General features: G+C 37.4%; 1 protein-coding gene across 9 annotated transcripts in view; it reads left to right on the top strand.

Moving 5' to 3' along the window:
• Positions 1 to 27,409, top strand: part of SCAPER (S-phase cyclin A associated protein in the ER) — a 552,312-nt gene that overhangs the window by 311,787 nt on the left and 213,116 nt on the right. For all 9 annotated transcript variants that reach the window (XM_063652363.1, XM_054452429.2, XM_054452422.2 and 6 more), the window contains one exon: positions 8,403 to 8,529. In XM_063652363.1, coding sequence (XP_063508433.1) covers positions 8,403 to 8,529 — 127 coding nt within the window. The remainder of the gene's footprint in view (positions 1 to 8,402; positions 8,530 to 27,409) is intronic.

The following is a 27,409-nucleotide window of genomic DNA, read 5'->3' as shown; positions in this document are numbered from 1 at the left end:
TCAGATAGTGTGATTCCTTCTGTTTCGTTCTTTTTGCTCAGAATAGCTTTGGCTATTTTGTGTCTTTTGTACTTCCATGTAAGTTTTAGGATTGCTTTTTCAGTTTCTGTGAAATAGAAAAATACTTATTTCATTGGTATTTTGATAGAGATTGCATTGAAACTGTAGATTACTTCATATAATATAGACATTTTAACAATATTCTTTCATTCCATCAACATGGAATACCTTTTCATGTGTCTTCTTCAGTTTCTTACATCAATGTTGTATAGTTTTCATTGTAGAGATCATTTATTTCTTTGGTTAATTTCTAGGTATTTCATTTTATTTGAAGCTATTGTAAATACGATTAGTTTCTTGACTTTTTCAGATTGTTTGCTGTCAGGATGTAGAAATGCTAATGATTTTCATATGTTGATTTTATATCCTACAGTTTTACTGAATTTGTTTATTAGTTCTAATAGTTTTTTGGTGGAGTCTTTAGGTTTTTCCAAACATGAGATCATATCATCTGCAAAGAAGGATAATTTGACTTTTTATTTTTCAGTTTGGATGCCCTTCATTTCTTTCTGTTGTCCAGTTGGTCTAGGTAGGACTTCCAGTACTATGTTAAATAACAGTGGTGAAAGTGGGCATCCTTGTTTTGTTTCAGTTCTTAGAGGAAAGGCTTTTAGCATTTCTCTGTTCAGTATACTAGCTCTGTGTCTGTCATATATGTTTTTTATTGTGTTGAGGTATGTTCCTTCTATACACAGTTTTTGGAGGGTTTTTATCATGAATGAATGTTGAATTTTATCAAATGCTTTTTCAGGCCAGGCACGGTGGCTCACACCTGTAATCCTGGCATGTTGGGAGGCTGTGGCTGGCAGATTGCCTGAGCTCAGGAGTTCAAGACCAGCCTGAGCAACATGGTGAAACCCCGTATCTACTAAAATACAAAAAATTAGCCAGGTATGGTGGTGTGAGCCTGTAGTTCCAGCTAGTCAGGAGGCTGAGGCACAAGAATGGTTTGAACTTGGGAGGCAGAGGTTGCAGTGAGCTGAGATTACGCCACTGCACTCCAGCCTGGGCAACAGAGCGAGACTCTGTCTCCAAACAAAAGTAAAAACAAAAATAAATGCTTTTTCAGCATCTATTGAAATGATTATATTGTTTTTGTCCTTCATTCTGTTGATATGATGTATCCCCTTTGCGTATGTTGAACCATCCTTGCATCCCTGGGATAAATCTCATTTGGTCACGATGAATGATCTGTTTAATGTGTTATTGAATTCCACTTGCTTATATTTTGTTGAGGATTTTTATATCAATGTTCATCAGGGATATTGACCTATAGTTTTCTTTTTGTGCTTTGTCTGGTTTTGGTATCAGGCCTATACTGACCTCCTAGAATGAGTTTGAAAATATTCCCTTCTCCTCCCCTTTTTAGAATAGTTTGAGTAAGATTGATATTACTTCTTTAAATATCTGGTTAAACTCAGCAGTGAAGCCATCAGGTCCTGGGCTTTTTTTTTTTTTTTTTTTTTTTTTTTTTTTTTTTTTTTTGCTGGGAGACTTTTTATTATGGCTTCAATCTCATTAGTAGTTTACTGGTCTCTTCAGATTTTGGATTTCTTCATAATTCAGCCTTGGTAGGTTGTATATGTGTAGGAATTTACTTATTTCTGCTAGGCTTTCCAATTTATTGGCATATAGTTGCTCATGGTAGCCTCTAATGATCCTTTGAATTTCTGTGGTATTGGTTATAATGTCTCCTTTTTCATCTCTGATTTTATTTGTTTGGGTCTTTTTCTTCTTAGTCTGACTAAAGGTTTGTTGATTTTGTTTATCTTTTCAAAAAACCAACTTCTCATTTCACTGATCTTTTGTATTATTTTCTTTCAATTTCATTCATTTCTGCTCTGATCTTTATAATTTCTTTTCTTCTAATTTGGAGTTTGGATTGCTCTTGCTTTTCTAGTTCTTTAAGATGTAGCTATAGGTTTTTTATTTGAAGCTTTTCTACTTCTTTGGTATAAATGCTTATAGGTATAAACTTTCCTCTTAGTACTGCTTTCACTGTATCTGATAGGTCTTGTTATGTTATGTTTCCATTATAATATTTTCAAGATTTTTTTTATGTGTGGAGATGGGGTCTTGCTTTCTTGTCCAGGCTAGCCTCAAACTCCTGGCTTCAAGGGGGCCTTCTATCTTAGCCTCCCAAAGTGCTAGGATTACAGGCATGAGCCACCACACACAGCTGTTTCAAGAAAAGTATTAATTTTTTTCTCAACTTCATTAACCCACTGGTCATTCAGGACCATGTGGTTTAATTTCCATGTGTTCGTATAGTTTCCAAAATTCCTTTTATTGATTTCTAGTTTTATTCTAGTTTTGTCAGAGAAGACTATTGATATAATTTCAGGTTTTTGAATTTTTTAAGACTTATTCTGTGGTCTAACACTTGGACTGTCCATGAGAATGATCCATGTGCTAAGGAGAAGAATGTGTATTCTTCAGCCATTGGATGAAATGTTCTGTAAATGTCTATTAGGTCCATTTAGTCTATGGTGTAGATTAAATCCAGTGTTTCTTTGTTGATATTCTGTCTGGATGATCTGTCCAGTGCTAAAAGTGGGGCGCTGAAGTCTCCAGGTGTTACTGTATTGGGGTCTGTCTCTTTCTTTAGTTCCAATAATATTTGCTTTACATATCTGTGTGCTCCCATATTCGGTGCATATATATTTATAATTATTATATTGTTTTACTGAATTGACCCTTTTATTATTGTATAATGACATTCTGTGTTTCTCTTTATAGTTTTGTCTTGAAATGTATTTTTTCTGATATAAGTATAGCTACTTGTACTCTTGTTTGGTTTCCATTTTCATGTAATATCTTTTTCCATCCCTTTATTTTCAGTCTGTGTGTCTTTATAGGAGAAATTTGTTTCTCGTAGGCAACAAATAGTTGGATCTTCTTGTTTTAATCCATTTGGCCATTACATGTCTTTTGATTGGACAGCTTATTCCATTTACATCCAGTTATTGATAAGTAAGGACTTATGCCATTTTGCTATTTGTTTTCTGGCTATTTTGTGGTCTTCTTTTCCTTCTTTTCTTCCTTTCTGTCTTTCTTGTAGTGAAGGTGATTTTTCTTTAGCAATGTGTTTTCATTTCTTGCTTTTTATTTTTTTTTAATGAATCTGTTGTATGGTTTTTGGTTTGAGGTTACCACGAAGCTTGCAATTGATATTTTATAACCCATTATTTTAAACTGATGACAACTTAACACTAATTGCATAAAAAAACTAAATAACAAACAAGCAAAGGGAAAACTAATAAAAACTTTACATTTTAACTTCATCCCTCTGCTTTTTCACTTTTTGTTGTTTCTATTCATATCTTCTTGTACTATGTCTTAAAACATTGTTGTTGTAGTTACTTTTTTTTTTTTTTTTTTGAGACAGAGTCTCACTCTTGTCACCCAGGCTGGAGTGCAGTGGCACGATCTCAGCTCACTGCAAGCTCCGCCTCCCAGGTTCACGCCATTCTCCTGCCTCAGCCGCCTGAGTAGCTGGGATTACAGGCACCCACCACCATGCCCAGCTAATTTTTTTGTATTTTTAGTCAAGATGGGGTTTCACCGTGTTAGCCAGGATGGTCTCGATCTCCTGTCCTTGTGATCTGCCTGCCTCGGCCTCCCAAAGATTATTTTAAATTATTTTCGTCTCTTCGCTAAATGTATCTGGTAGAATTCTGAATTCCTTCTCTGTGTTATCTTGAATTTCTTTGAGTTTCATCAAAACAACTATTTTGAATTCTCTGCCTGAAAGGTCACTTATCTCTCTTTCTCCAGGATTGGTCCCTGGTGCCTTATTTAGTTCATTAGGCGAGGTCATATTGGGTGTTTGTAGGTGTCTGGGCATTGAAGAGTTAGGTATTTATTGTAGTCTTCACGGTGTAGGCTTGTTTGTACCCATCCTTCTTGGGAATGTTTTCCAGGTATCCAAAGGGACTTGGGTGTTGAAACCTAAGTTATTGGCCACTGCAGTTATATCTGCATTTGGGGGAACCCCAATCCCAGTAACACTATGGCTCTTATAGACTCGTAGAGATACTGCCTTGGTGGTCTTGGATAAGATCCAGAAGAATTTGCTGGACAACCAGGCAGAAATTCTTGTTCTCTTCCCTTATTTTCTCCCAAACAAATGGAGTCTGTCTCTCTGTGCTGAGCTGCTTGCAGCTGGATGAGGGTTAACACAAGCACACCTGTAGCCCCCATCACTGGGCCTGGGCTAGGTCAGACCTGAAGCACAGATGACTGTGTCTCGCCCAAGGCGCGCAGTAACCACTGCCTGGCTACCACCTTTGTTTGCTCAAGTCCCCATAGGGCTCAGCAATCAGCAGGTGGCAAAACCCGCCAGGCTTATGTATTTCCCTTCAGTGCAGCAAGTTCTGCCTGGCCCGAACAGGTCCAGATATGCCGTCCAGGAGCCAGGGCCTAGAGTCAGAAACCTTAGGAATCAACCTGGTGCTGTGTTCTACTGTGGTTGAGATGACACCCAAACCACAAGACAAAGTCCTTACCACTCTTCCCTCCCCTTTCTATAGTCATAGGAGTCTCTTCCTGTGGCCACCACCACCCCAGGCCTATGGTGAGTACTGCCTGGCTGCTGTCAGTGTTGACTCAAGGCCCAAGGGCTCTTCATGCAGTTTGTGGTATATGCTGCCTGGCCTGGGCCTTCCTTTCAGGACAGTGGCTCACCTGTGGCCCAGGTCAGGCGCAGAAATACCATCCAAGAGCCAAGGCCTGGAATCAGGGACCTCAAGAACCCTCTTGTTGCTCTACCCGACTGTGGTCAAGCTGATACCTAAGCTGCAAAACAAAGTTCCCGTACTCTTCCCTCCCCTTTTCTCAAGCAGAAGGAGTCTCTCCCCATAGCCACCACAGCTGGGAATGTGCTGTATCCCATCTGAAGCCATCATGTCTCTGAGTCTCACCCAAGGCCCTTGGCGAGTGCTTCCTGGCTACCACTGCTAACTCGTGAGGGCCCAAGGAGTCTTTTGTCAGCAGATGACAAATCCTTCCAGGACTGGGTCTTTCCCTTTAAGATAGCCCATTCCCTTTTTGCCCAGGATATGTCTAAAAATACCATCCAGGAGCTAGGGCCTGGAATGGGAGCCTCAGGATTCTGCCCAGTTATTCTGTCCTACTATGGCTGAGCTGGTTTCCAAGTTGCAAGACAAAGTCCTCTTTTTTTTTCTTCTTCTTCTTCTTTTTGAAACAGGGTCTTGCTTTTTCACCCAGGCTAGAGCACAGTGGCATGATCATAGCTCACTGCAGCCTTGACTTTTGAGACTCAATTGATCCTGCCTCCTCAGCCTCCCGAGTAGGTGGGACTACAAGTGTGTGCCACCACACCCAGCTAATTTTTGTATTTTTTGCTAGAGATGGGCTTTCACCATGTTGCCCAGACTGGTCTCGAACTTCTGGGCCCAAGCAATCCTCTTGCCTCAGCCTCCCAAAGCACTGGGATTATAGGTATGAGCCACTGTGCCTGGCACAGAGTCCTCTTTAGTCTTCCCTCCCCTCTCCTCAAGCATAGGGAAGGAGTCTGTACCAGAGTTGTGAGCTGCCTGGGGTTGAGGGAGGGATGGTGCAAACACTCCCTTGGCTGCCCTGGCTGGTCTCATAGGTCACATTCTTCCCAAGTTCACTGGCTCTGAGCCCAGCACAACACCAGGACTTGCCCAGGAATTGCAGTTCTTGTGGCTTAAACCTCCTTTCAAGTTTATTTAGGTCCCCAGAACACTTTAACCTGCAACTCAGGTTCTGAGTGCTAGGATGGGCATTTCCCCGCTTTCCAAGGTTGGTCTAAATGCTCTCTCTGTGGGGGCCAGCTGAATTCTGTCCTGTTGCTTTCCACTGTAACAGGCTAGCACTGATTTCCAAGGCAAAGTCCCACTGCCACTGTGCTTCCTGTCTCCCAAGTGCATAGACTCTTTGTCTGCACCACAGGGTGGCTGCCAGGGGAGGAGGGAGAGGTGGCATCAGCATTTCAAGACTGTCTTTCCTGCCTCTTCAGTGCTTTTTTCAGTGATATGAAGTGTGGTGATTCACACAACTTTCGGTTCTTATTAAGGTACTTTTTTATGTGGATAGTTGTTCAATTTGGTGTTCCTGTATGGAGGACATCTGTGAAGGCTTCTATTTGGCTATCTTGCTCTGCATCAGTTTTTGCGTTTTTCAAATAGGGATAATACTAATTGACAGTGTTGTTGAGAGGATTAAATAAGATCATGTACATGAAAGTATTTTGTAACCTATGAAGTTACTGGGTTTTTTTCTTTTTAGAGATGAAGGTCTCACTCTTTTGCCCGGGCTGGAGCGCAGTGTTGTAAGCTCACTGCAGTCTGGAACTCCGGAGCTTAAGCAGTCCTTGCGCCTCAGCCTCCTGAGTAGCTAGGACTACAGGTGCACGCCACCATTGCCAGCTAATTATTTCTTATTTTTTGTAGAAACTGGGTTTCGCTTTGTTACCCAAGCTGATCTCAGATTCCTGGCTTCAAGTGAACCTCCTGCCTTGACCTCCCAAAGTGCTGGGATTACAAGCATGAACCACCATCCTTGGTCTGGATATTGTTAAAATTAATGTAAAGAAGAAGTTTTCTCTGTAGGACATGAATTTATTAAATATCTAATGAGTGTACTTATGTAAAAGTAGCATGTTACATGATAAGGATAAAGCAGTGAGCAGATAGACGAGCACCTCTATCATGAAGTTAATACTCTACTTCTGCACTGTTCAATACAATAGCTTCTAGCCACCATGTTGGACAGTACATATACAGAACATTTCTATCACTTCAGGAAATTCCCTTGTAAAGCTTTGCATGGGAGAGGCACACATTAAACAGTTCAGTAAGTATTTTTAATTCTCTTGTGATGAGTGCTTTGAAGAAATAGTCAAATCAGAGAAAGTAATGTTTGTGCTAAGAGCTGAGGGATAAATAGTAATGTTCTAGGTAATGTGGGAGTGGAGGAAGCATTTCAGAAGGAAAAGATGAAGAACATTTGCAGAAAGACCTGAGACAGGAAGAAGAGAGAGCTTGAGATCCAGAAAGAACTCATGCATACATCCTGTGTGGTGAAATTAGTCCTGTCTGGAAGGAATGACTGTAATAAGAGGAACAGAGAAGAAGATGAGTGAAATGCAGATAAGCTTGTAGATTTTATGGCCGAAAGTGAAAATTTTCTTGTTCCAATAACTTCTGTTTTCTCTTTGAAATGTAGGATCATCTTATGAAAGCAAGAGAGAGAAAGGAAAGGGTGGAGTTTTGAAGAGAGTGGGGAATGTATGAAGCAAACCTTTGTGGATAGTGGGAGAATGAACACCCTAGAGAGGTTTAGATTTGAATCAGTAGTCCTACCAGTATTTAGCATGGTCTGACTCCCCCCACCCCCCACCCCCACCAGGTTCAGAAATGGAAAAGTCTGCCAGTTGTTTTCATTAATCCAGCTAAAGAAATTAATGCATGCAAGACATTGAGAATGGTGCCTGGCCCATAGTAAGAGCTAAACAAACATTATTACCACTGCTGGGGTTTGTCTAAGAAGAGTAAAAAACAGAACAACAGAGAGGAAATGTAGGACATTTGCAAGAAAATGATTATAATGATGTACTGTGGAATCTACCACAGATAAAAATTTAAGGCAATGGGGATGATATATAGGGGAAAAGTGGGGAGATCTGGTGAGCATCTATTAGTGGATTCTCAAGTAAATAAGTAGAAAGCAGAGGAGGGTTGCTCCAAGAGTGAGGTATAAGGTAGGGGCCACAAAGAAGTAATGCACACAGTGATGTGAATGAAGACTCTTACAGTCTAGGTATAATGTGGTATTTCTTGGTGAAAACCAAATACGTGTTCTGTCGTCTAAGTAAATGATATGAGCAGTAGCAGACAATCCCCAAACTGCCTGTAAACAAACATTTGGAAGTTCAACATTCTGAGAGTTTATAAAGCTAATAATATTCGAAGATTTAAATCAAAATATAAAAACCTGCTCAAGTTCTTATACTCATTTTCTCTGCTCTCATCCTCTCACCTTCTCCCCATTCCTAATTCTGTTCTAATTTAAGAATCATACAGAAACTAAAGGCATCAATTGCTCTAGCTAATCCTGTAGATTGATAATATTATCCTCTAGTTCTGTTTTGTGCCATGAAGAGTGAATTGGTGGTCATGAATATAAAATAACACCAGCTTTATTGGTTGTCTGGTTTTTTCTCCCCTCAGATGCTCTGTGAAGCATTTTCAAATCCAATACTGAAAGTAACTTGTGTTTCAAAATGTTTTGGGAAATGAAGTATTATAGTCTAATTCATTAATGTCATTCTTTCCTTTCATTTGGTATTAAAGGCTTCAGCGATTAGCCAAAGATCTTCTAAAACAACTACAAGTTCAAGACAGTGGCTCATGGGCAAACAATAAAGTCTCTGCTTTGGATCGGACCCTAGGAGAGATCACTAGAATACTGGAAAAAGAGGTGTGTAACTAATCTCTGGCTTTTGAACCTTAATCTTTGTGATCCTTTCTCACTATGACAGTACATAGAGCTATAAGGCAGACTCAGTATATACTTTTCTTCTGTGTTTTTTAAAGCTAGTCAATAATAGATGAATTTTTTTTTTTTTACTTTTGTTCTTTTCAGTTGTTTAATTGAAGCTATTTTTGGGTTTTTTTTAATTGAAGTCCTCTTTAGGTCATGGTTTCCTCAGTCATGTTTTCCTCACACAAACAAACTGAAATTATTTTGTCAGGAATCACAATAATAAAGATGTATGACTTTATGGCAGAAAATAGAAAACTTTGAATTATAAAGCCTCATAAATCACAACCAGATTTCTACAAAACACCAATATCCCCTGATTCCAACAGATTTGGCAGTTTTCTTTAATGACTTAAATCGTTAAATTACCTCAATTATAGTTTAAATATCCTCAGTGATTTTTAAAGTATTTATTATTCACTATAGGAAAATGTTAAATGTATAAAGAAGAAATAAAACTTCCTGTAATAGCAACTGATAACATTTTATTGTATCTTCCTCTAAACATTTTATTGGACTTTTTTACATTATTTTATCATAAATACTTTATCATGTCTTTAAAAATCTTTAATGGAATGAACATATCACATTTTACATAATGTATAATATTTAGGTGGTTTCTAATTTTCTGTTTAAAGTAATGGGTATTTTCATTTATTAGCTGTAATTTTCGGGGTTTTGTTTTGTTTTGTTTTCTGGGATTAAAGGTTGTAATGTAATATTTGATATGTACAAAAGAAATATTAATAAAAAATAATATGAATACAGTGAACAGCTATGAACTCACCACCCAATTTAGGAATAAGATTGTTACCACTACATTTGTGTTTCCCAATATGATCCTTTCTTACCCCATTCATGATTCCTTTAGAGGGAATACTGTACAGAATTAAAGGTGTATCATTGTTTTTTAGAAATAGCTTTATTGCTTTATCACATAAATGTATTGTTAAATAATGTTACTTGGTTTTGACCTTTATAAAATATTGCACAATAGACCTCTACAATTATTTTTTCAGTCACAGTTATGGTTCTAAGTTTTATTTAGCCTTATAAATATGGCTGTTTGTCATTGCTTTTCTCTGCTGTAGAATAAGTCCTTCATTTTGTTAATACTACAATTTTTAAATATATTCTGACAATGGACATTTCAGTGTGTGTGTGTGTGTGTGTGTGTATGTGTGAGAGAGAGAGTGCACGCAAGCTTGGGCAAACAGTGCTGCTCAAACATTCTTGTATCAAAGTAAATAAACAAGAACTTCTTTAAAGCTGGGAGTCTCAGGCTTTCGTCTACATTGGAATTGCCTAGAGAACTTGTTAAAACACAGATTGCTGCCCCCCACTCCTGCCCCGGATTTCTGATTAAGTAGGTTTAGGGTGGTTCTGGAGAATTTGTATTCCTAACAAGTTCCTAAGTCATATTGATGCTGCTAGTCCAAAGACCATATTTTGAGAATCACTGCTCTAGTCTAGGGCATATGCCTCAATGGTGGAATTGTGGGGTTCTCAGGCATATGAATGTCCAACTTTGCAAGGTAGTGCTCAACTACATTTTGGCATCAGACAGTACAGTCGTCTGGAGGAATCGAAAGCAGCCTATTCAGTGTGGCATTGTGGCAGAACTGTAAAGTCAGTTCTTGTGTGTAACACATCCCTTTCAGGATATCAGAGGTTCAGAAACTGGTAGTTGTCACACATTTGCTAGAATATGCAGTATTTAAAGATTTAATGTGCTTTAGGAAAAATCTCTGATCTTTTAAAAAATTATTTATATACTGATTATTTTTGTAAAGTATAGAGTACTTTGAATTAAAAGGTAATTGCTTGAAGACACTGCTACACGTATCTTATCTCATGAATATTGTTTTAGATTAAAGTAATAGAACTTTTGAGGAAAAGGCAAAATGATCTATATAAGAAAGGTATTCAGGATGAAAATTTACCTAAAGTTATTTCCTTCACAAAGGGGCAATTTACTGAAATACCACTGATTTCTTATAATTTGGGGAAGAAAAATGTTGTCTGGCTCCCAGTCTAAATGGTCTGTGTCAGGAAGCTTGCTGTAAAGCTGTCCTCAGAGTATACACTGCAGGACCACCTAAGAGTTTAGACTTACCTACAATAAGATCCTTTTGCTACTTTTATAACTAAAATCCTTTTTACCTAGCCAAGACACACTCACTTCATGAAGACTTCTGTAGAGTAATACTAACATTTCAGTGTAATTCAGCAGATGATATTTATGATTTCAGTCTAGGAATTGTAAATAGCCATTCGTTTTTGTTTGGAAAACTGGCTGGAGTAACAAACTCATTAGAGCCAAAGCCAGGTACCCAGTGAAGGATATTTGAAGATAGTCTAAAAGTGACAAGGTAGGATGGTGGAACTTGGGCAAGTGTAAGCACTAATGGAGGAATGGTGAGAGATGAATCTTGAGGTCTTTATTTGCTTAATTTAGACCTCAAAACATGGATGCTTTCTACTGTCGCTTGACACAGTGTTTCTTTAGATAATTTTTCTAAAGTTCTGAGAACTGTTTTAGACCTAACGGGTTAAACTTGTGATGTATAGTAACGCTCTTATCATGGAAGGGGTCAGGAAACTGAGGAGACCTGGGTTTTGTAGTACTTACTATGCATTTCAGGTTCCTTCTGGTTTTTTGGGTTTTCTGATTTCATTCAGAAATTAAAAGTGTGTAAGCTTTTTTTATGTGTTATGCTTTAAAAAAATCTTAAGCCACTTCTGTTTACTAACATACTTTGGTCTAGGGTACTGGTACTAACTCTCCCAACAAAAACATCTGAAAATGCTGGGTGGGGAAGAAAGCAGTTTTCTTAAAAGCATCAAATAGCTAAGAAGAAATTAAGGAATTCCCAGTCCAAAGAAAAAGCGAGAATTTAGAAAGTTGTGCTTATAACTTAATTGCTCCAAAAAGCATGTGCCAGATTGGCAAATGTGGGTTGTGGTTTACAAGCGTCATCGTGTAAGGTGATGAAAGTAAAAGTATAAGGGCTGCCTAGGTATGAGGTCTAATAGGAGATTTTTCCGATTTTCCTTTCATAAAGATAAGACCACATTAACCTACTCCATCACATAATCATGAACCTTCTCATCCCACCCTCAGGACTATGAAGAAAGCACCTTGGCACAATGCAGAATTTATACCCATAGTCCAACCCCTGGCATAGATTTGCTGCTCAAATTCACATCACCCGTATTATTTCAGATGGTGAATTGAGTTTAAAGTTGTCCTAGATTGATTTGCGGTGTCTTTAGGAATCAAGCAGAAGAGAATACAAATCCTCATTGGAAGAAGACACCTTTATTCTAGGCCTCAGATAGTTTCTGTTAAACAATTTTACAAGGACCAGTAGCCATAGTGAAAAGATAAGCCCGAAGGTAAGTAAGTCATGATGAGTAAGCAGAAACTAGAACTGCAAGGCTATGTTATTACTAGTCACAGATTATAAAACTGTGCTTGCTATCTTCTGAGGAAATAAAAGGTAAGCTTGAAAATTTCTATAGGAATGGACTTAGCAATAGTGACAGGTAATTCAGAACTGTCCTTCCACTGATGACAATAAAACTAGATAAAATATGAAATAAAACTGAACTGCAAACAGAGTAGTGAATAATTACTGAGCCAAGATCCAGAAATTTGGCATTTCGGGACTAGGTACCGTTGATGATCCAAAAGAAGTGGACATGAGTTTGATTAGTACTTTTGAGATTGTTTGCAGGACTGGTGAGAAAAAAAAAATGTTGGCATCTAGGACAATCAATGGTAGAGACTATGGCAAAAAAAACTCATGTTTTGGTTTGGGATCTTAAAGGACTGTACAAGGAAAAAGGGTAGACAGGAAGTACACCAGTCATTACACAGACAGCTCAGTTTCAAATCATGTAGGTGGCTGTGAAAATCCAAATCACTGAAAAAAGATTAAAATGATCCTAAATTGCTAATACCCCAGGTGGCTAACAGAAGCAATTGGAAAATTTATTTTGGAGAAAGATTATAGCAACCTAAGTCTCAAATTATCTCAACAAAATAAATTTCAAACGCAGTGTTTGGCACAGTAAGGTAATTAAGCATACAAAGGGACAAGACAACATGCATAAAAACCAATAGAAACAGACCTACAGATGCTCCAGAACTATGCTTACGATGATCAAAGATATAAATATTAATTATTTTTAAAGATATATAGCACATTTGAGAAAAAATCAGAATTTGTAGATTCAGTGAAATCTCATTTAAAAGTCCAACACTTTGTTCTTTGGAAATTCTAAAACACTATTTAGAATTTCTAAAGAACAATATGTAGGCGCAGATTCTAAAATATGGAATTTCAAAGATCCAATGAAACAGTATGCAAAACCCTGTTGAAAAAGAACAATATGACCAGCAGTTTGCGAGGCTGAGGCGGGTGGATCACTTGACGACAGGAGTTCAAGACCAGCCTGGCCAACATGGTGAAACCCCGTCTCTACTAAAAATAAAAAAATTAGCCAGGTGTGGTGGTGGGCACCTGTAACCACAGCTACTTGGGAGTCTGAGACAGGAGAATCACTGGAACTCAGGAGTCAGAAGTTGCAGTGAGCCAAGATTGCACCACTGCACTCCAGCCTGGGCGACAGAGTGAGACTTGTGGCGCAGGGAGAGGTAACAATATGGGAAGATTTGCTCTACCAAGTATAAACACTTTTTATAAAGCCACAGTAATTAAGATAGTGTTCTATTGGAGATAAGATGGAGAAAAAGAAGAATGGAACATAACTGAATTCATAAACAGTCCCATTTGTATATATATATATATGCTTGATCCGTGACGTGAGGTACTTGTCTATGCACATATGGAAAAAGGAAGCACCACAAAACATTGTGGGAAAGTATGCTCTATTTAGTGAATAAAGGCTATAATGATTGAATATCCTTGTTTTTTAAAAAATGTTACTTCTATCTCACATCATAAACAAAAAATTGATTCCAGATGGATCTAAATATGAAAAGAAAAAACTAATTTTTAGAAGATAATATAGACTAATCTCTTCTTTACCTCGGAGTTTTACCTGGACAAGAAAATGACACAAAAGAAATTAACAATAAAGGGAAACTTGATAAATTGGGCTGCACTGAAAATAAGAACTTCTGTTCATCAAAAGACACCAGGAAGAGAGTAACAAGACGAGCAATAGAAGGGAAGAATATTTTACATATATATATCATCAACAAAAGAGTGGCATCCAGAGTATATAAGGAATTCCTACAAATTAATGAGATGCAAAAACAAACTAAACCAGTAGGATAATGGGCAAGAGGATAGGCATTCTGAAAGAAATCCAAATAGCTAAAAAATAAATGTGAAGATAGTCAACCTCTTTAATAATCAGGACAATTCAAATTAAAAATTCAATGTGATAATGTGATTCACTTATCAGAATGACAAAAATTAGATTGAAAATACCAAGTATTGGCAAAGAACTAGAGCAATGGGAACATACAGACAATGTTCGTGATAACATAAGTTGAGCCTACCATATAGCAAACAGTCTACTGTTGTCTACTAAATTTGTAGACATGTGTATCATATTTCACTTTTAGGTATATACTCTATGGAAAGCAATGCATATATCCACCAGGCAAGATATACACAAATGTTCAATGGCAGCATTGTTTATAATCACCACATATGGAAAATAGTGCAAGAATCCATCAACAGCTGGAGATAACAAATTATGGTATGTTCATATAATGGACTATCATTCAACATAAAAATGAATGAACTACATCTGTGGATAACAATATGGATATATCTCACAAACTCTTTTTAGTGAAACAAGTCACCAAAAAAATATATATACTGTTACAATTCCAGTCATATAAAGTTCAAGAAAAGACAAAAGGACTTATATTGTTTTGGAATATACACATAGGTGGTAAAACTATAAAGAAAATAGAAAAAGAAATTTCCTAAAAATCAGGATCGTGATTGTTCAGAGAGAAGGGTGAGATGTGTGATCAGAAAGAGTCATATAGGTGGATTCTTCAGTGCTTCTAGTTTTCTTTTTCTTGACTGGATACTGGTTACACAGTGTTCAAATTAAAATTATTATTTAATTTGTACATACATGTTTGCTAATTTTTCTGACTTTTCTGTATGTTTATGTTTAATAATAAAATTAATTTTTAGAATTTAAGGTAAAATAAATTGCTCCAAATAGAAGAAACTTTTTTATTGAAGAAATGTTCAATTATTTCTAAATTGAAGAAATTTTTTTTATTGAAGAAATGTTCAATTATTTCAAAAAAGAGTTTAAAAAATACTCTTACATATGCAAAAGCATTTTCCTTATTCTTACCATTGTATTAAATTTGGTCCAAGTGAATGTGATCTGTATTTGCATTGACTTTTCTCATTACTTTGTGATGATAAGCATTACATTTAAGTTTGGATAGTAACAGCATCCCAGAAGCTTTTCTGTGGTTTATCAGTAACATGAGACATGTGTATGCTGTTACTATAAGTAAACAGTTTAAGCAGATGGATTGGACATGGAGTTTGTCCAGTTGCCTTTCCTGACTTTATAGAATCCTGCCAAATTTAAATAGAGATTTAGCTGTGACTCTTTCGAATCTGAATAAGCAAACCACATAGCTGGCAGCATTGATGATTTGAAGTGAATTGAGATATGTGAAATCACAATTTACATTATAATACCTATAGCAAACCATGCCATGCTTTGGTATTTTCAAAACTTATCTTGTAAAATTCCATTCACCGATACCTGTATAAGGTAGAAAGGTAGAAACTCTTCCCTACCATTTTCCTCTTTTTGCTGACCGTTGTGACTATGTAACACATGCCTAGGCTCAGAGAGATAAATCAGTAAGCCTTAAGAGCTTTTTCAACCTAATTATATTCAGAAAACTATGTTCAGATCCTGCTAGACACTGCCCATCTTCCAAACCCCATGGTTCTGCTTCTCTTATTTTCAGCTGGAATTCTTCAGCTGAAGAAATGGGAAGCATTCCATACTAGGAATCTCTTTCGATCCCTTCACTATGTTCTCAGCTTACATAGTTGTTTCCTCATTGCAACTGATGCATAACTGAATATAGCTGGTATGACACCCATATTTTGTCAGAAGGTGACAAGTATATAGCCCAAAGTAAAATGAAGATGTTTTTCAGACGTTTTTCAGCTAGCTTCCCTTGGAAGACTACTATAAAGAAAAATTGAATTGTTATTTCATGAATATGACAGATTTAACTTATAAATGGTTTGTATTTTTTAAAAAGAAACAACAAAAAGCAGGTGTTGAGAGAAGGAGAATTTACTGGAAAGCGGCATAAGGAAATTTCTAGGGTGATTAAAAAGTGTTCTGTATTTTGTTTTGGATGGTGCTTAGATAGTTGTGAGCAGTAGTCAAATGTCATCAAACTGAGTGGATAAGCATTCCTTTTTCTCCACAACCTCACCAGCATCTGTTATTTTTTGACATTTTAATCATAGCTATTCTGACTGTGTGAGATGATATCTTATTGTGGTTTTGATTTGCATTTCTCTAATGATCAGTGATGTGGAACTTTTTAAAAAATGATTGTTGGCTGCCTGTATGTCTTCTTTAGAAAAATGTCTGTTCTTGTCCTTTGCCCACTTTTTAATGGGGTTATTGGTTTTTATCTTGTAAATTTAAGTTCCTTATTTAAAAAAAGTTCCTTATAGATGCCAGGTATTAGGCCTTTATTGGATGCATAGTTTGCAAAAGTTTTCTCCCATTCTGTAGGTTATCTGTTTACTCTCTTGATAGTTTCTTTTTCTGTGCAATAGCTCTTCAGTTTAATGAGATACCATTTGTCAGTTTTTGCTTTTGTTGCAATTGCTTTCGGTGTCTTCATCATAAGATCTTTGCCTGTGTCCTGAATGGTATTGCCTAGGTTGTCTTCCAGGATTTTTAGTTTTGGATTTTACATTTAAGTCTTTAATCCATCTTGAGTTAATTTTTGTACATGGTGTAAGGAAGGGGTCCAGTTTAAATCTTCCGTATATGGCTAGCCAGGTATTGCATCACTATTCATTGAATAGGGAATCCTTTCCCCATTGCTTGCTTTTGTCAGGTTTGTCGAAGATCAGATAGTTGTAGGTGTGTGGCCTTGTTTCTGGGCTCTCTATTCTGTTCCATTCGTCTATGTGTCTTTTTCGTACCAGTACCATGCTGTTTTGGTTACCATAGCCCTGTAATATAGTTTGAAGTTGGGTAGCGTGATGCCTCCAGCTTTCTTCTTTTTGTTTTGGATTGCCTTAGCTATTTTGGCTCTTTTCTGCTTCCATATGAATTTAAAAATTTTTTTTTTTTAGTTCTGTGAAGAATATCAATGATAGTTTAATGGGAATAGCATTGAATCTAATAAATTGCTTTGGGCAGTATGGCCACTTTAACGATATTGAGTCTTATCCATGAGCATGGAGTGTTTTTCCATTTGTTTTTATCATCTCTAATTTCTTTGAGCAGTGGTTTGTAGTTCTCCTTATAGAGATCTTTTACCTCCCTAGTTGACTGTATTCCTAGGTATTTTATTCTTTTTATGGCAATATGGAATGGGAATTTGTTACTGATTTGCCTCTTCGATTGACTGTTGTTGGTGTGTAGGAAATGCTAGTGATTTTTGCACATTGATTTTGTATCATGAGACTTTGCTGAAGCTGTTTATCAGCTTAAGCTTTTGGACTGAGATGATGGGGTTTTCTATATATAGGATCGTGTCATCTGCAAACAAGGATAGTTTGACTTCCTCCCTTTCTGTTTGGATGTCCTTTATTTCTTTCTCTTGCCTGATTGCCCTGGCCAGGACTTCCAATACTATGTTGAGTAGTAGTGGTGAGAGAAGGCATCCTTGTCTTGTGCCGGCTTTCAAGGATAATGTTTCCAGCTTTTGCCCAGTCAGTATGATGTTGACTGTGGGTTTGTCATAGATGGTATTATGACAAATTATTTTGAGGTATGTTATTTTAATACCTACTTTATTGAGAGTTTTTAACATGAAGGGATGTTGAATTTTATCAAAAGCCTTCTCTGTCTCTATTGAGATAATCATGTGGGGTTTTTTTGTCTTTAGTTCTGTTTATGTGAGGAATCACATTTATTGATTTGCATATGTTGAACCAACCTTCCATCCCAGAGATGAGACCTACTTCATCATGGTGGATAAGCTTTTTGATGTGCTGCTAGATTTGGATTGCCAGTATTTTGTTGAGAATTTTGCATTGATGTTCTTCAAGGATATTGGCCTGAAGTTTTCTTTGTTGTATCTCTTCCAGGTTTTGGTACCAGGATAATGCTGACCTCATAGAATGAGTTAGGGGGGGAGTCCCTCCTCAATTTTTTGGAATAGTTTCAGTAGGAATAGTACCAGCTCTTCTTTGTATACCCGATAGACTTCAGCTGTGAATCCTTCTGATCCTGGGCTTTTTTTGGTTGATTGGCTATTTATTACTGCATCCATTTCAGAGCTCATTATTGGTCTGTTCAGGAATTCAGTGTCTTCCTGGTTCAGTCTTGGGAGGGTGTATGTGTCCAGGAATTTATCCACTTCTAGATTTTCTAGTTTATGTGCATAGAGGTATTCATAATATTCTCCAATTGTTGCTTGTATTTCTGTGGGTTCAGTGATATTTTCTATTATTATTTTGTAAACTAACTATTTTTGGACTATTTAAAAATGTATCTTTGAAACCTCTTGCCTTATGTAATACAGTACACAGATACTTACTTGCACAAAATAATGAAAACTATGGAGGCAAAAACCTCAGTGACTACTAATTGAGAAGTAGGACATTGTCAGCATCCCAGAACTGTTTTGTCTGCCCCTGTTTATTTTGCTAATCACACTCCTTTCTCTGCATTTTATGCTAAACTATTAATTTGACTTTTAAGAAGCGACTTCCTTTTCTTTATGGTTTTATCACTTAAGGGTCTGTTTCTAAACACCATATGTTAGTTAAACATGTCTAGTTTTGAACTTCATGTAAATGGAATCCTACTGTCTGTATTTTGATGGCTTCCTTCTATCAAAATTATGTTTTCGAGAATTTATGTTGTACAGTTTTATTTCCATTACTGTATAGTGTGCCATTGTATGAATTTGTCACAGTGGTATTTATCCATTCCACTGTTGATGGACATTTGGATTATTTTTATGAAAAATGTGCCTGTAAGCATGTATCCTGGTATTTGTGCAAAAATTTCTCTAGCAAGCAGAGTTCCTGGGTCATAACATATGTCTCTCTTTATCTTTTCTTGATAATGCTAAATAGTTTTCCAAAGAAATTGTACCAATTTGCATTTCTTCCAGCAGTATATAAAAGTCTTGTTGCTTCCTTTCTTTCCAGCACTTGTTATTATCAGACATTTTGATTTTTGCTACTCTTGTAGGTAGACAGTGCTATCTTGCCAAGATTTTAATGTACATTTGTTTTTTGGCAGATAAGTTGAGGCACCTTTTCATATTTATTGGCCATTTGGGTTTCTTCTTTTGTGACGTGCCTGTTCAAATCTTTTGCACATTTTTCTACTGATTGTTAGAATTTCCTGTGTGTTCTGGACACTAGTCCTAGGTTGTTCAAATTTATTAAACATATCTACTCCTGTTATTGAGCTGTGTTTTTATTGTCTGTTGGTTCTTTTGATGAACAAAAGTTCTTAATATTAGTATGTCAGATTTGTCAATATTGTCTTTTATAAAGGTTTTTGCTCTCCTCTTAAAATATCCCATCCCAAAGTTAAGAAGATATTCTCCTATATTCTTGAGGTTTTACTTTTAGTCTCTTGTCCATTTGGTATTAATTTTTTTTTTTTTGAGATGAAGTTTTGCTCTTGTTGACCAGGCTATAGTGCAGTGGTGCAATCTTAGCTCACTGCAACCTCCGCCTCCTAGGTTCAGGTGATTCTCCCGCCTTAGCCTCCAGAGTATCTGGAGGATTATATGCACGTGCCACCACACCCAGCTAATTTTTTGTATTTTTGGCAGAGATGGGGATCACCATGTTGGCCAGGCGGGTTTCGAACTCCTGACCTCAGGTGATCCACCTGCCTTGGCCTCCCAAAGTGCTGGGATTACAGGCCTGAGCCACCACACCTGGCCTCTGCCTCATATTTAAAAAAAAAAAAAAAAAAAAAAAAAACAGCTAATACTAGGAGGCGAAGGTTGCAGGGGAAGCAAAGGTTTCAGTGAGCCGAGACTGAGCCATTACACTGCAGCCTGGGCAAAAGGAGCGAAACTCCGTCTGAAAAAAAAAAGTGAGGTAGAGACTTCATTTTGTTTTTCTTGCCCTTATAGATGCATAATTTCTTGAGTGTCGTTTATTGAAAAGACCAGTTTTAATAACTGTATTGTACCTACACACTGTGATTAACCACCCTTCCCTAAAACAGTGCTAAGAAAAGTTACTCAAAGCTGGTAAAATAGCACACTTCCCTCAAGTATCGGTTTTATTAAAACATTTCAGGGAACAAAAACATTAAAAAAAATTTTTATTCTCCTAAGTTTTTGTCCATACCTGTGCAAAAGATACTAAAAATATCTCTTGAAGAAAGGTAGTACATAAAATACTTTATGGTAAAATAATTTTTAAAAAAAATTTCAACCAGGCATGTCAATTATTACAATAGGTAAGAAATATCATGAAAATGATATTTGAGAGCCAGAAGTAGGACCATTAATTATTTAATCTTAATTTTAAGTAAATAAATTATAAGCTCTTTTGGCCCAACATGTGACGTTGAGTGATTTTATTTCTCAGTAAGCAGATGTGCTTATTGAGGTTTCTGCTTATAGCAGCCTGATAGTATTCCATCATGCTAACTCTCTGGCTATATTCTACTCTAAGCTCACCTTAGTGATTGATTGCCTCATGCAGTGAGTAAATACTTACTGTTTTTAACCACATTTATGTAAGTCTGGGTTCTCGGAAATAATGACACTTAAAAAAATGAGAGACATTGCCCGTGTGTGGATCTTGATGCTAGCTGTCTTCAGTTCAGCTAAGTTCTTTTAAATTAATAGACTCCATGACAGATACCCTGTATATTAACTAATGCAGGTAGAAAACTCATTTCTCCTTAATATAATACATTATTTTCTAGTTATGATAAACATGGGCCATATGGAAAAAATTGAGAAGTCTTGAAGGTATTTCTTTCTAGTGCTAGGTGTATATCCCCCAGCCCTGCATCCCTGGGAATTCACTTTTCTCTGATACTACAAAGTCGTAAATGGATACTTGGAGAACTATACTCTAGAATAAATTAAATCATTTAGCTTATTTTCTATTCCATTCCCAGGAACTATGAAGAAACAGGATTGTTGAAAGTGATGATGTGGGTTGGATTTGGATCATCACTGGGAAGGTATTTAGGGAAGCAGTTAAGAGCAATGTTAAAAGCATGGACCTAGAACTTACTGTTTTGTTATTGTGTGACCCTGGACAAGTTAATTAATTTCTCTGGGTGTCAGTTTCCTTATCAGTAAAATATAAGGTTTTGACACATCCCGAAGAATTGTGTGGCTATTAAATGAAATATTGCAATCAGTAGGCAGTCAGCAAGTGTTGAAACAATATAATGCACCTGTTAAGAGCACAGGCTTTCTAGTTACGGGCCTGAATTCAAATTCCAAATAGATCATGTAGTAGCTCTGTGACTTCACCAAGGTTTTATTAACCTTTGTAAGTTTCAGTTTCTTCCTTTGAAAAGTAGGATAGGATTACTCCCTTCAACCTCCTTCACAAGGGTACTAATTCCATTCCCAAGATCAGAGACCTCCTAAATTACTTCCCCAAAGGACCCACACCCAATGCTATCACACCGGGGATTAAGTTTCTACATGTAAATTTGGAGAGGGGCACACAAACATTAAGACCATAGCAGAAAGCTAATAAGAAAAAAAAAAACTCAGTGGGAATGACACCATAAATATTTGATGTGTGGGAATTTGATGTTTCTATCAAAATAGTATAACTATTTTAACTTTCTTTACAAAGTAGTAAACATATGCATACACACCCACACACACATACATACACAAACACATATACAAGTTGTTGTTTAACTTTTAGTTTTAGGGGCATATATGCAGGTTTGTTACTTAGGTAAGTTTTGTGTCATGGGGATTTGGTGTACAGGTTATTTCATCACCCAAGTAATAAGCGTAGTACCCAACAGGTAATTTTTCAGTCCTCAACCTCCTACCAAGGTCCACCCTCAGGTAGGCCTTGGTATCTATTGCTCTCTTCTTTGTGTTCATGTGTACTCATATTTAGCTCCCACTTACAAATGAGAAGTGGTATTTGGTTTTCTTTTCCTGCATTTGTTCACTTAGGTTAATGGCCTCCAGTTCCATCCGTGTTCCTGGAAAGGACATTGTATTAGTCTGTTTCATACTGCTCCATAAAGAATTGCTCCATATTGGGCAATTTATAAAGGAAAGAGTTTAATCAACTCACAGTTCCGCATGGCTGGGGAGGCCTCAGGAAACTTACAATCATGGCAGAAGGCAAAGGGGAAGCAAGGCACCTTATTTACAAGGCGACAGGAAGAAGCGCTGAGCGAAGGGGAAAGAGCCCCTTATAAAACCATCAGATCTCGGCCGGGTGCAGTGGCTCACAACTGTAATCCCAGCACTTTGGGAAGCCAAGGCAGGTGGATCACTTGAGGTCAGGAGTTTGAGACCAGCCTGGGCAACATGGTGAAACCCCGTCTCTACTAAAAATACAAAAAAAAAAAAAAAAATTAGCTGGGTGTGGTGGCGGGCGCCTATAATCCCAGCTACTCAGCAGGCTAAGGCAGGAGAATTGCTTGAACCTGGGAGGCGGAGGTTGAAGTGAACTGAGATCATGCCACTGCACGCCAGCCTGGGCAACAGAGCGAGACTCCATCTCCAAAAAAAAAATCAGATCTCGTGAGAACTCAACTCACTATCACAAGAACAGCTTGGGGGAAACCACCTCTATGGTTCAGTTACCTCCACCTGGCCTCTCCCTTGACATGTGGGGATATTTGGTATTACAATTCAAGATGAGATTTGGGTGGGGACACAAAGCCTAATCATATCAGACATGATCTCATTCTTTTTTATGGCTGTCTAATATTCCATGGTGTGTGTGTGTGTATGTATGTGTGTATATATATCACATTTTCTTTATCCAGTCCACCATGAATGGGCACCTGGATTGAGTCCATGTTTTTGCTATTGTGAATAGTGCTGTGATGAACATACATGTGCATGTGTCTTTATGGTAGAACAATTTATATTCCTTTGGGAATATACCCAATAATGAGATTTCTGGGTCAAATGGTAGTTCTAAGTTCTCTGCAAAAGCATCACAACTGCTTTCCACTGTGGCTGAACTAACTTACTTTCCTACCAACAGTATATAAGCATTCCGTTTTCTCAACTTCACCAGCATCTGTTCATTTTTGACTTTTTAATAATAGCCATTCTGACTTGTATGAGATTGTATCTCATGTAACTCATTGATTTGGATCAGTGAGATCAATGGTATCTCCTTGCTATGGATTTCTCTAATGATTAGTGGTGTTGAGCATTTTTCACATGCTTGCTGTCCACATATGTGTTGTCTTTTTAGAGGTGTCTGTCCGTGTCCTTTGCTCACTTTTTCTTTGTTTTTTATTTGTTAATTTGTTAAGTTCCTTATAGATCCTGGATATTAGACTTGTGTTAGATGCATAGTTTGCAAATATTATCTCCCATTCTGTGGGTGGTCTTTTTACTCTGTTCATAGTTTCTTTTGCTGTGCAGAAACTCTTTAGTTTAATTAGATACCATTTATCAATTTTTGTTTTTGTTGCAGCTGATTTTTTGGTCTTAGTCATGAAATCTTTGCCAGGGTCTGTGTCCAGAAGGGTATGTCCTAGGTTTTCTCCTAGGGTTTTTATAGTTTGAGGTTGTATATTTAAGTCTTTAATCCATTTTGAGTTGATTTTTTTATATGGTATAAGAAAGGCATCCAGTTTCAATCTTCTGCATATGGCTAGCCAGTAGTCACAGCACCATTTATTGCACAGGAATCCTTTACCCATTGCTTGATATTGTCGACTTTGTCAAAGATTAGATGGCTGTAGGTGAGCAGCTTTATTTCTGGGCTCTGTATTCTATTCCATTGGTCTATGTATCTGTTTTTGTGCCAGTACCATGCTGTTTTGGTTATGATATTAGTCTGTTCTCACATTGCTATAAAGAAATAACCAAGACTGGGTAACTGATAAAGAAAAGAGATTTAGTTGGAAGCATGATTCTGTCATCTGCTCAGCTTCTGGGGAGGCCTCAGGAAACTTATAGTCATGGTGGAAGGCAAAGGAGGAGCAGGCACTTCACATGGCCAGAGCAGGAGCCAAGAGAGAGTGCCACACACTTTTAAATAAACAGATCTCACAAGAATTCACTGTCACAAGGACAGCACCAAGAGGGTTGGGGCTAAACCATTCATAAGAAGCCCACATGATCCAGTCACCTCCTACGAGGCCCCACCTCCAGCACTGGGGATTACAATTCAACATGAGATTTGGTGGGGACACAGAGCCAAACTTTATCAGCTACTATAGCCTTGTAGCATAGATTGAAGCTGGGCAATGTGATATCTCCAGCTTAGTTCTTTTTGCTTAGCATTGCTTTGGCTATTGGAGCTCTTTTTGGTTCCATATGAATTTTAAAATAGTTTTTTTAATTCTGAGAAGAATGTCATTGGTACTTTGATAGGAATAGCATTGAATCTGCAAATTGCTTTGGGCAGTATGGCCATGTTAATATTGATTCATCCTGTGGATGAGCATGGAATGTTCTTCCATTGTTGGTGTCATTTCTGATTGCTTTCAGCAGTGTTTTGTAAATGTCTTTGTAGAAATCTTTCACCTCTCTATTTAGCTACATTCCTAGGTTCTTTATATTTTTTGTGGCTATTGTGAATGGATTACACTCTTGATTTGGCTTTCATGTTGGATGTTGCTGGTGTATAAAAATGCCTCTGATTTTTATATATTGATTTTTTTTATCCTGACACTCCCTTGAGGGTGTTTATTAGACATAGGAGCTTTTGGGCAGAGACTGTGGGATTTTTTAGATATAGAAGCATACTGTCTGCAAAGAGAGATAATTTGACTTCCTCTCTTCCTGTTTGGATGCCTTTTATTTTTTTCTCATGCCTGATTGCTGTGGCTTTTTTTGGTTTGTAGGCTTATTACTGAGTCAGTTTCAGAACTCATTATTGGTCTGTTCAGTCTTTCAGTTTCTTCCTGGTTCATCTTGGGAGGTTGTGTGTTTCCAGGAATTTATCTATTTCTTCTAGGTTTCCTAGTTTGTGTGCACAGAGGTGTTCATAATAATTTCTGAGGGTTTTTTGTACATCTGTGGGTTAGTGATAATGTCCCCATTGCCATTTCAGATTGCATTTATTTGGATCATCTGTGTTTTTGTTTATTAGTCTAGCTAGCGATCTATCAATTGTATTTTTTCTTTTAAAGAACCCACTTCTGAATTTACTGATCTTGTGTATGGTTTTTCAGATTTCAATTTCATTCAGTTCAGCTCTGATTTTGTTGTTTCTTGTTTTCTCCTAGCTTTTGGGTTGATTTGCTTTTGTTTTTCTAGTTCATTCTGGTGTGGTGGTAGGTTAACACTATAAACTTCCCTCTTACACTGCTTTAACTGTGTTGCACAGATTCTGGTATGTTGTATCTTTGTTCTCATTACTTTCAAAGAATTTCATTTCTGCCTTATTTTAATTGTTTAGCCAGAAGTTGTTCAGGAGCAGGTTGTTTAATTTCCTTGTGATTATATGGTTTTTTATGCTCGCTTCAGCAGCACATATACTATGTATATGGTTTTCAGTGGCCGTCCTAGTATTCATTTCTCTTTATTGCACTGTGGTCTGAGCATATGGTCAGTATGATTTTGGGGTTTTTTGATTTGCTGAGAATTGTTTTATGGCTGATTGTGTGATCAGTTTTCCAGTATGTACCATGTGCAAATGAGAAGAATGTATATTCTGTTATTTGGGGGAGGAGAGTTCTGTTCATGTCTATTAGGGTCATTTGGTCAAATGTTGACATCAAGTCACAAACATCTTTGTTAGTTCTTTGTCTCAATGATCTGTCTAATGCTGGTGGTGCAGTGTGTTGAAGTCTCCCACCATTATTATGTTTCTTTCTAGGTTCCTAAGAACTTGTTTCATGAATCTGGGTGCTCCTGTGTTGGGTGCATATATATTTAGGATAGTTAAGTCTTCTTGTTGAATCGAATCCTTTACTATTATGTATGCCCTTCTTTGTCTTTTTTGATCATTGTTGCTTTAAACTCTGCTTTGTCTGAAATTAGAAAGCAACTCCTGCTTTTTCTTCTGTTTTCTGTTTGCTTGGTTGGTAGATTTTTCTCCATCTTTTTTCTTTGAGGCTATGGGTGTCATTGCATGTGAGATGAGTCTCTTGAAGACAGCATACAGTTGGGTCATGCTTCTTTATCCAACTTACCACTCTATGCCTTTTAATTGGGGCATGTAGCCTATTTCCATTCAAGGTTAATATTGATATGGGCAGATTTGATCCTTTCATCTTGTTGTTAGCTAGTTATTATGCATACTCAATTGTGGAGTTGCTTTGTAGTGTTAGTGGTCTATGTACTTAAGTGTGTTTTTATGGTGGCTGGTAATGGCCTTTCTATATTTAGCACTCCCATAAGGACCTTTTGTAGGGGAGTTCTGCTGGTAATGAATTCCCTTAGAATTTGCCTGTCTGAAAAGGATGTTATTTCTCTTTGGCTTATGAAGCTTAGTTTGGCTGGATATGAAATTCTTCATTGAAGTTTTTTTAAGAATGCTGAATACATGGCCGGGTGCAGTGGCTCACACCTGTAATCCTAGCACTTTGGGAGGCCCAGGCAGGTGGATCACTCGAGGTCAGGAGTTTGAGACCAGCCTGGCCAACATGGCAAAACCCTGTCTCTACTAAAAATACAAAAATTAGCTGGGCATGTTGGCACGTGCCTGTAATCCCAGCTATCAGGAGGCTGAGGCAGGAGAATCACTTGAACCCTGTAGGTGGAAGTTGCAGTGAGCTGAGATCACGCCACTACCACTGCATTCCAGCCTGGTGACTCTGTCTCAAAAAAAAAAAGAATGCTGAATATAGGCCCCCAATCTCTTCTGCCTTGTAGGATTTCTGCTGAAAGGTTCACTGTTACCCTGATGTGATTCCCTTTGTAAGTGGCCTACCCCTTCTCTGTAGCTGCCTTTTCTGTTTCTTTCTTTTTTTTTTATGTCGACCTTGGAGACATGAAAAATAGCCAAAGCAATGATAAGTAGAAAGAACTTAAACTGGAGGTATCATACTACCCAACTTCAAACTATGCTACACTTGGAGAATCTGATGACTCTGTGTCTTGAGGGATGATCGTCTTGTATACTGTCTCACAGTAATTCTCAGCATTCCCTGATTTTTAATTTTATTCCTATCTAGAGAGTTTGGGGAAATTTTCATGGATGATATTCTCAAATATGTTTTCCAGGTTGCTTGCTTTCTCTCCCTCTCTTTCAAGGATGTCAGTGAGTTGTAGACTTAGTCTCTTTATGTAATCCCATATTTCTCAGAGGTTTTGTTCATTCTCTAATCGTTTTTCTTTATTTTTGTCTCATTGAGTTATTTTGGAGAACCAATCTCCAAGCTCTGAGATTCTTTCCTCAGTTTGGCTGATTGTGCTGTTAATACTTGGTGATTGTCTTATGAAATTCTTGTAGTGTATTTTTCAGCT

This window comes from Pongo pygmaeus, chromosome 16, assembly GCF_028885625.2.
Source record: "Pongo pygmaeus isolate AG05252 chromosome 16, NHGRI_mPonPyg2-v2.0_pri, whole genome shotgun sequence".
Taxonomy (NCBI): domain Eukaryota; kingdom Metazoa; phylum Chordata; class Mammalia; order Primates; family Hominidae; genus Pongo; species Pongo pygmaeus.
This window is presented reverse-complemented; position numbering and strand designations above follow the sequence as displayed.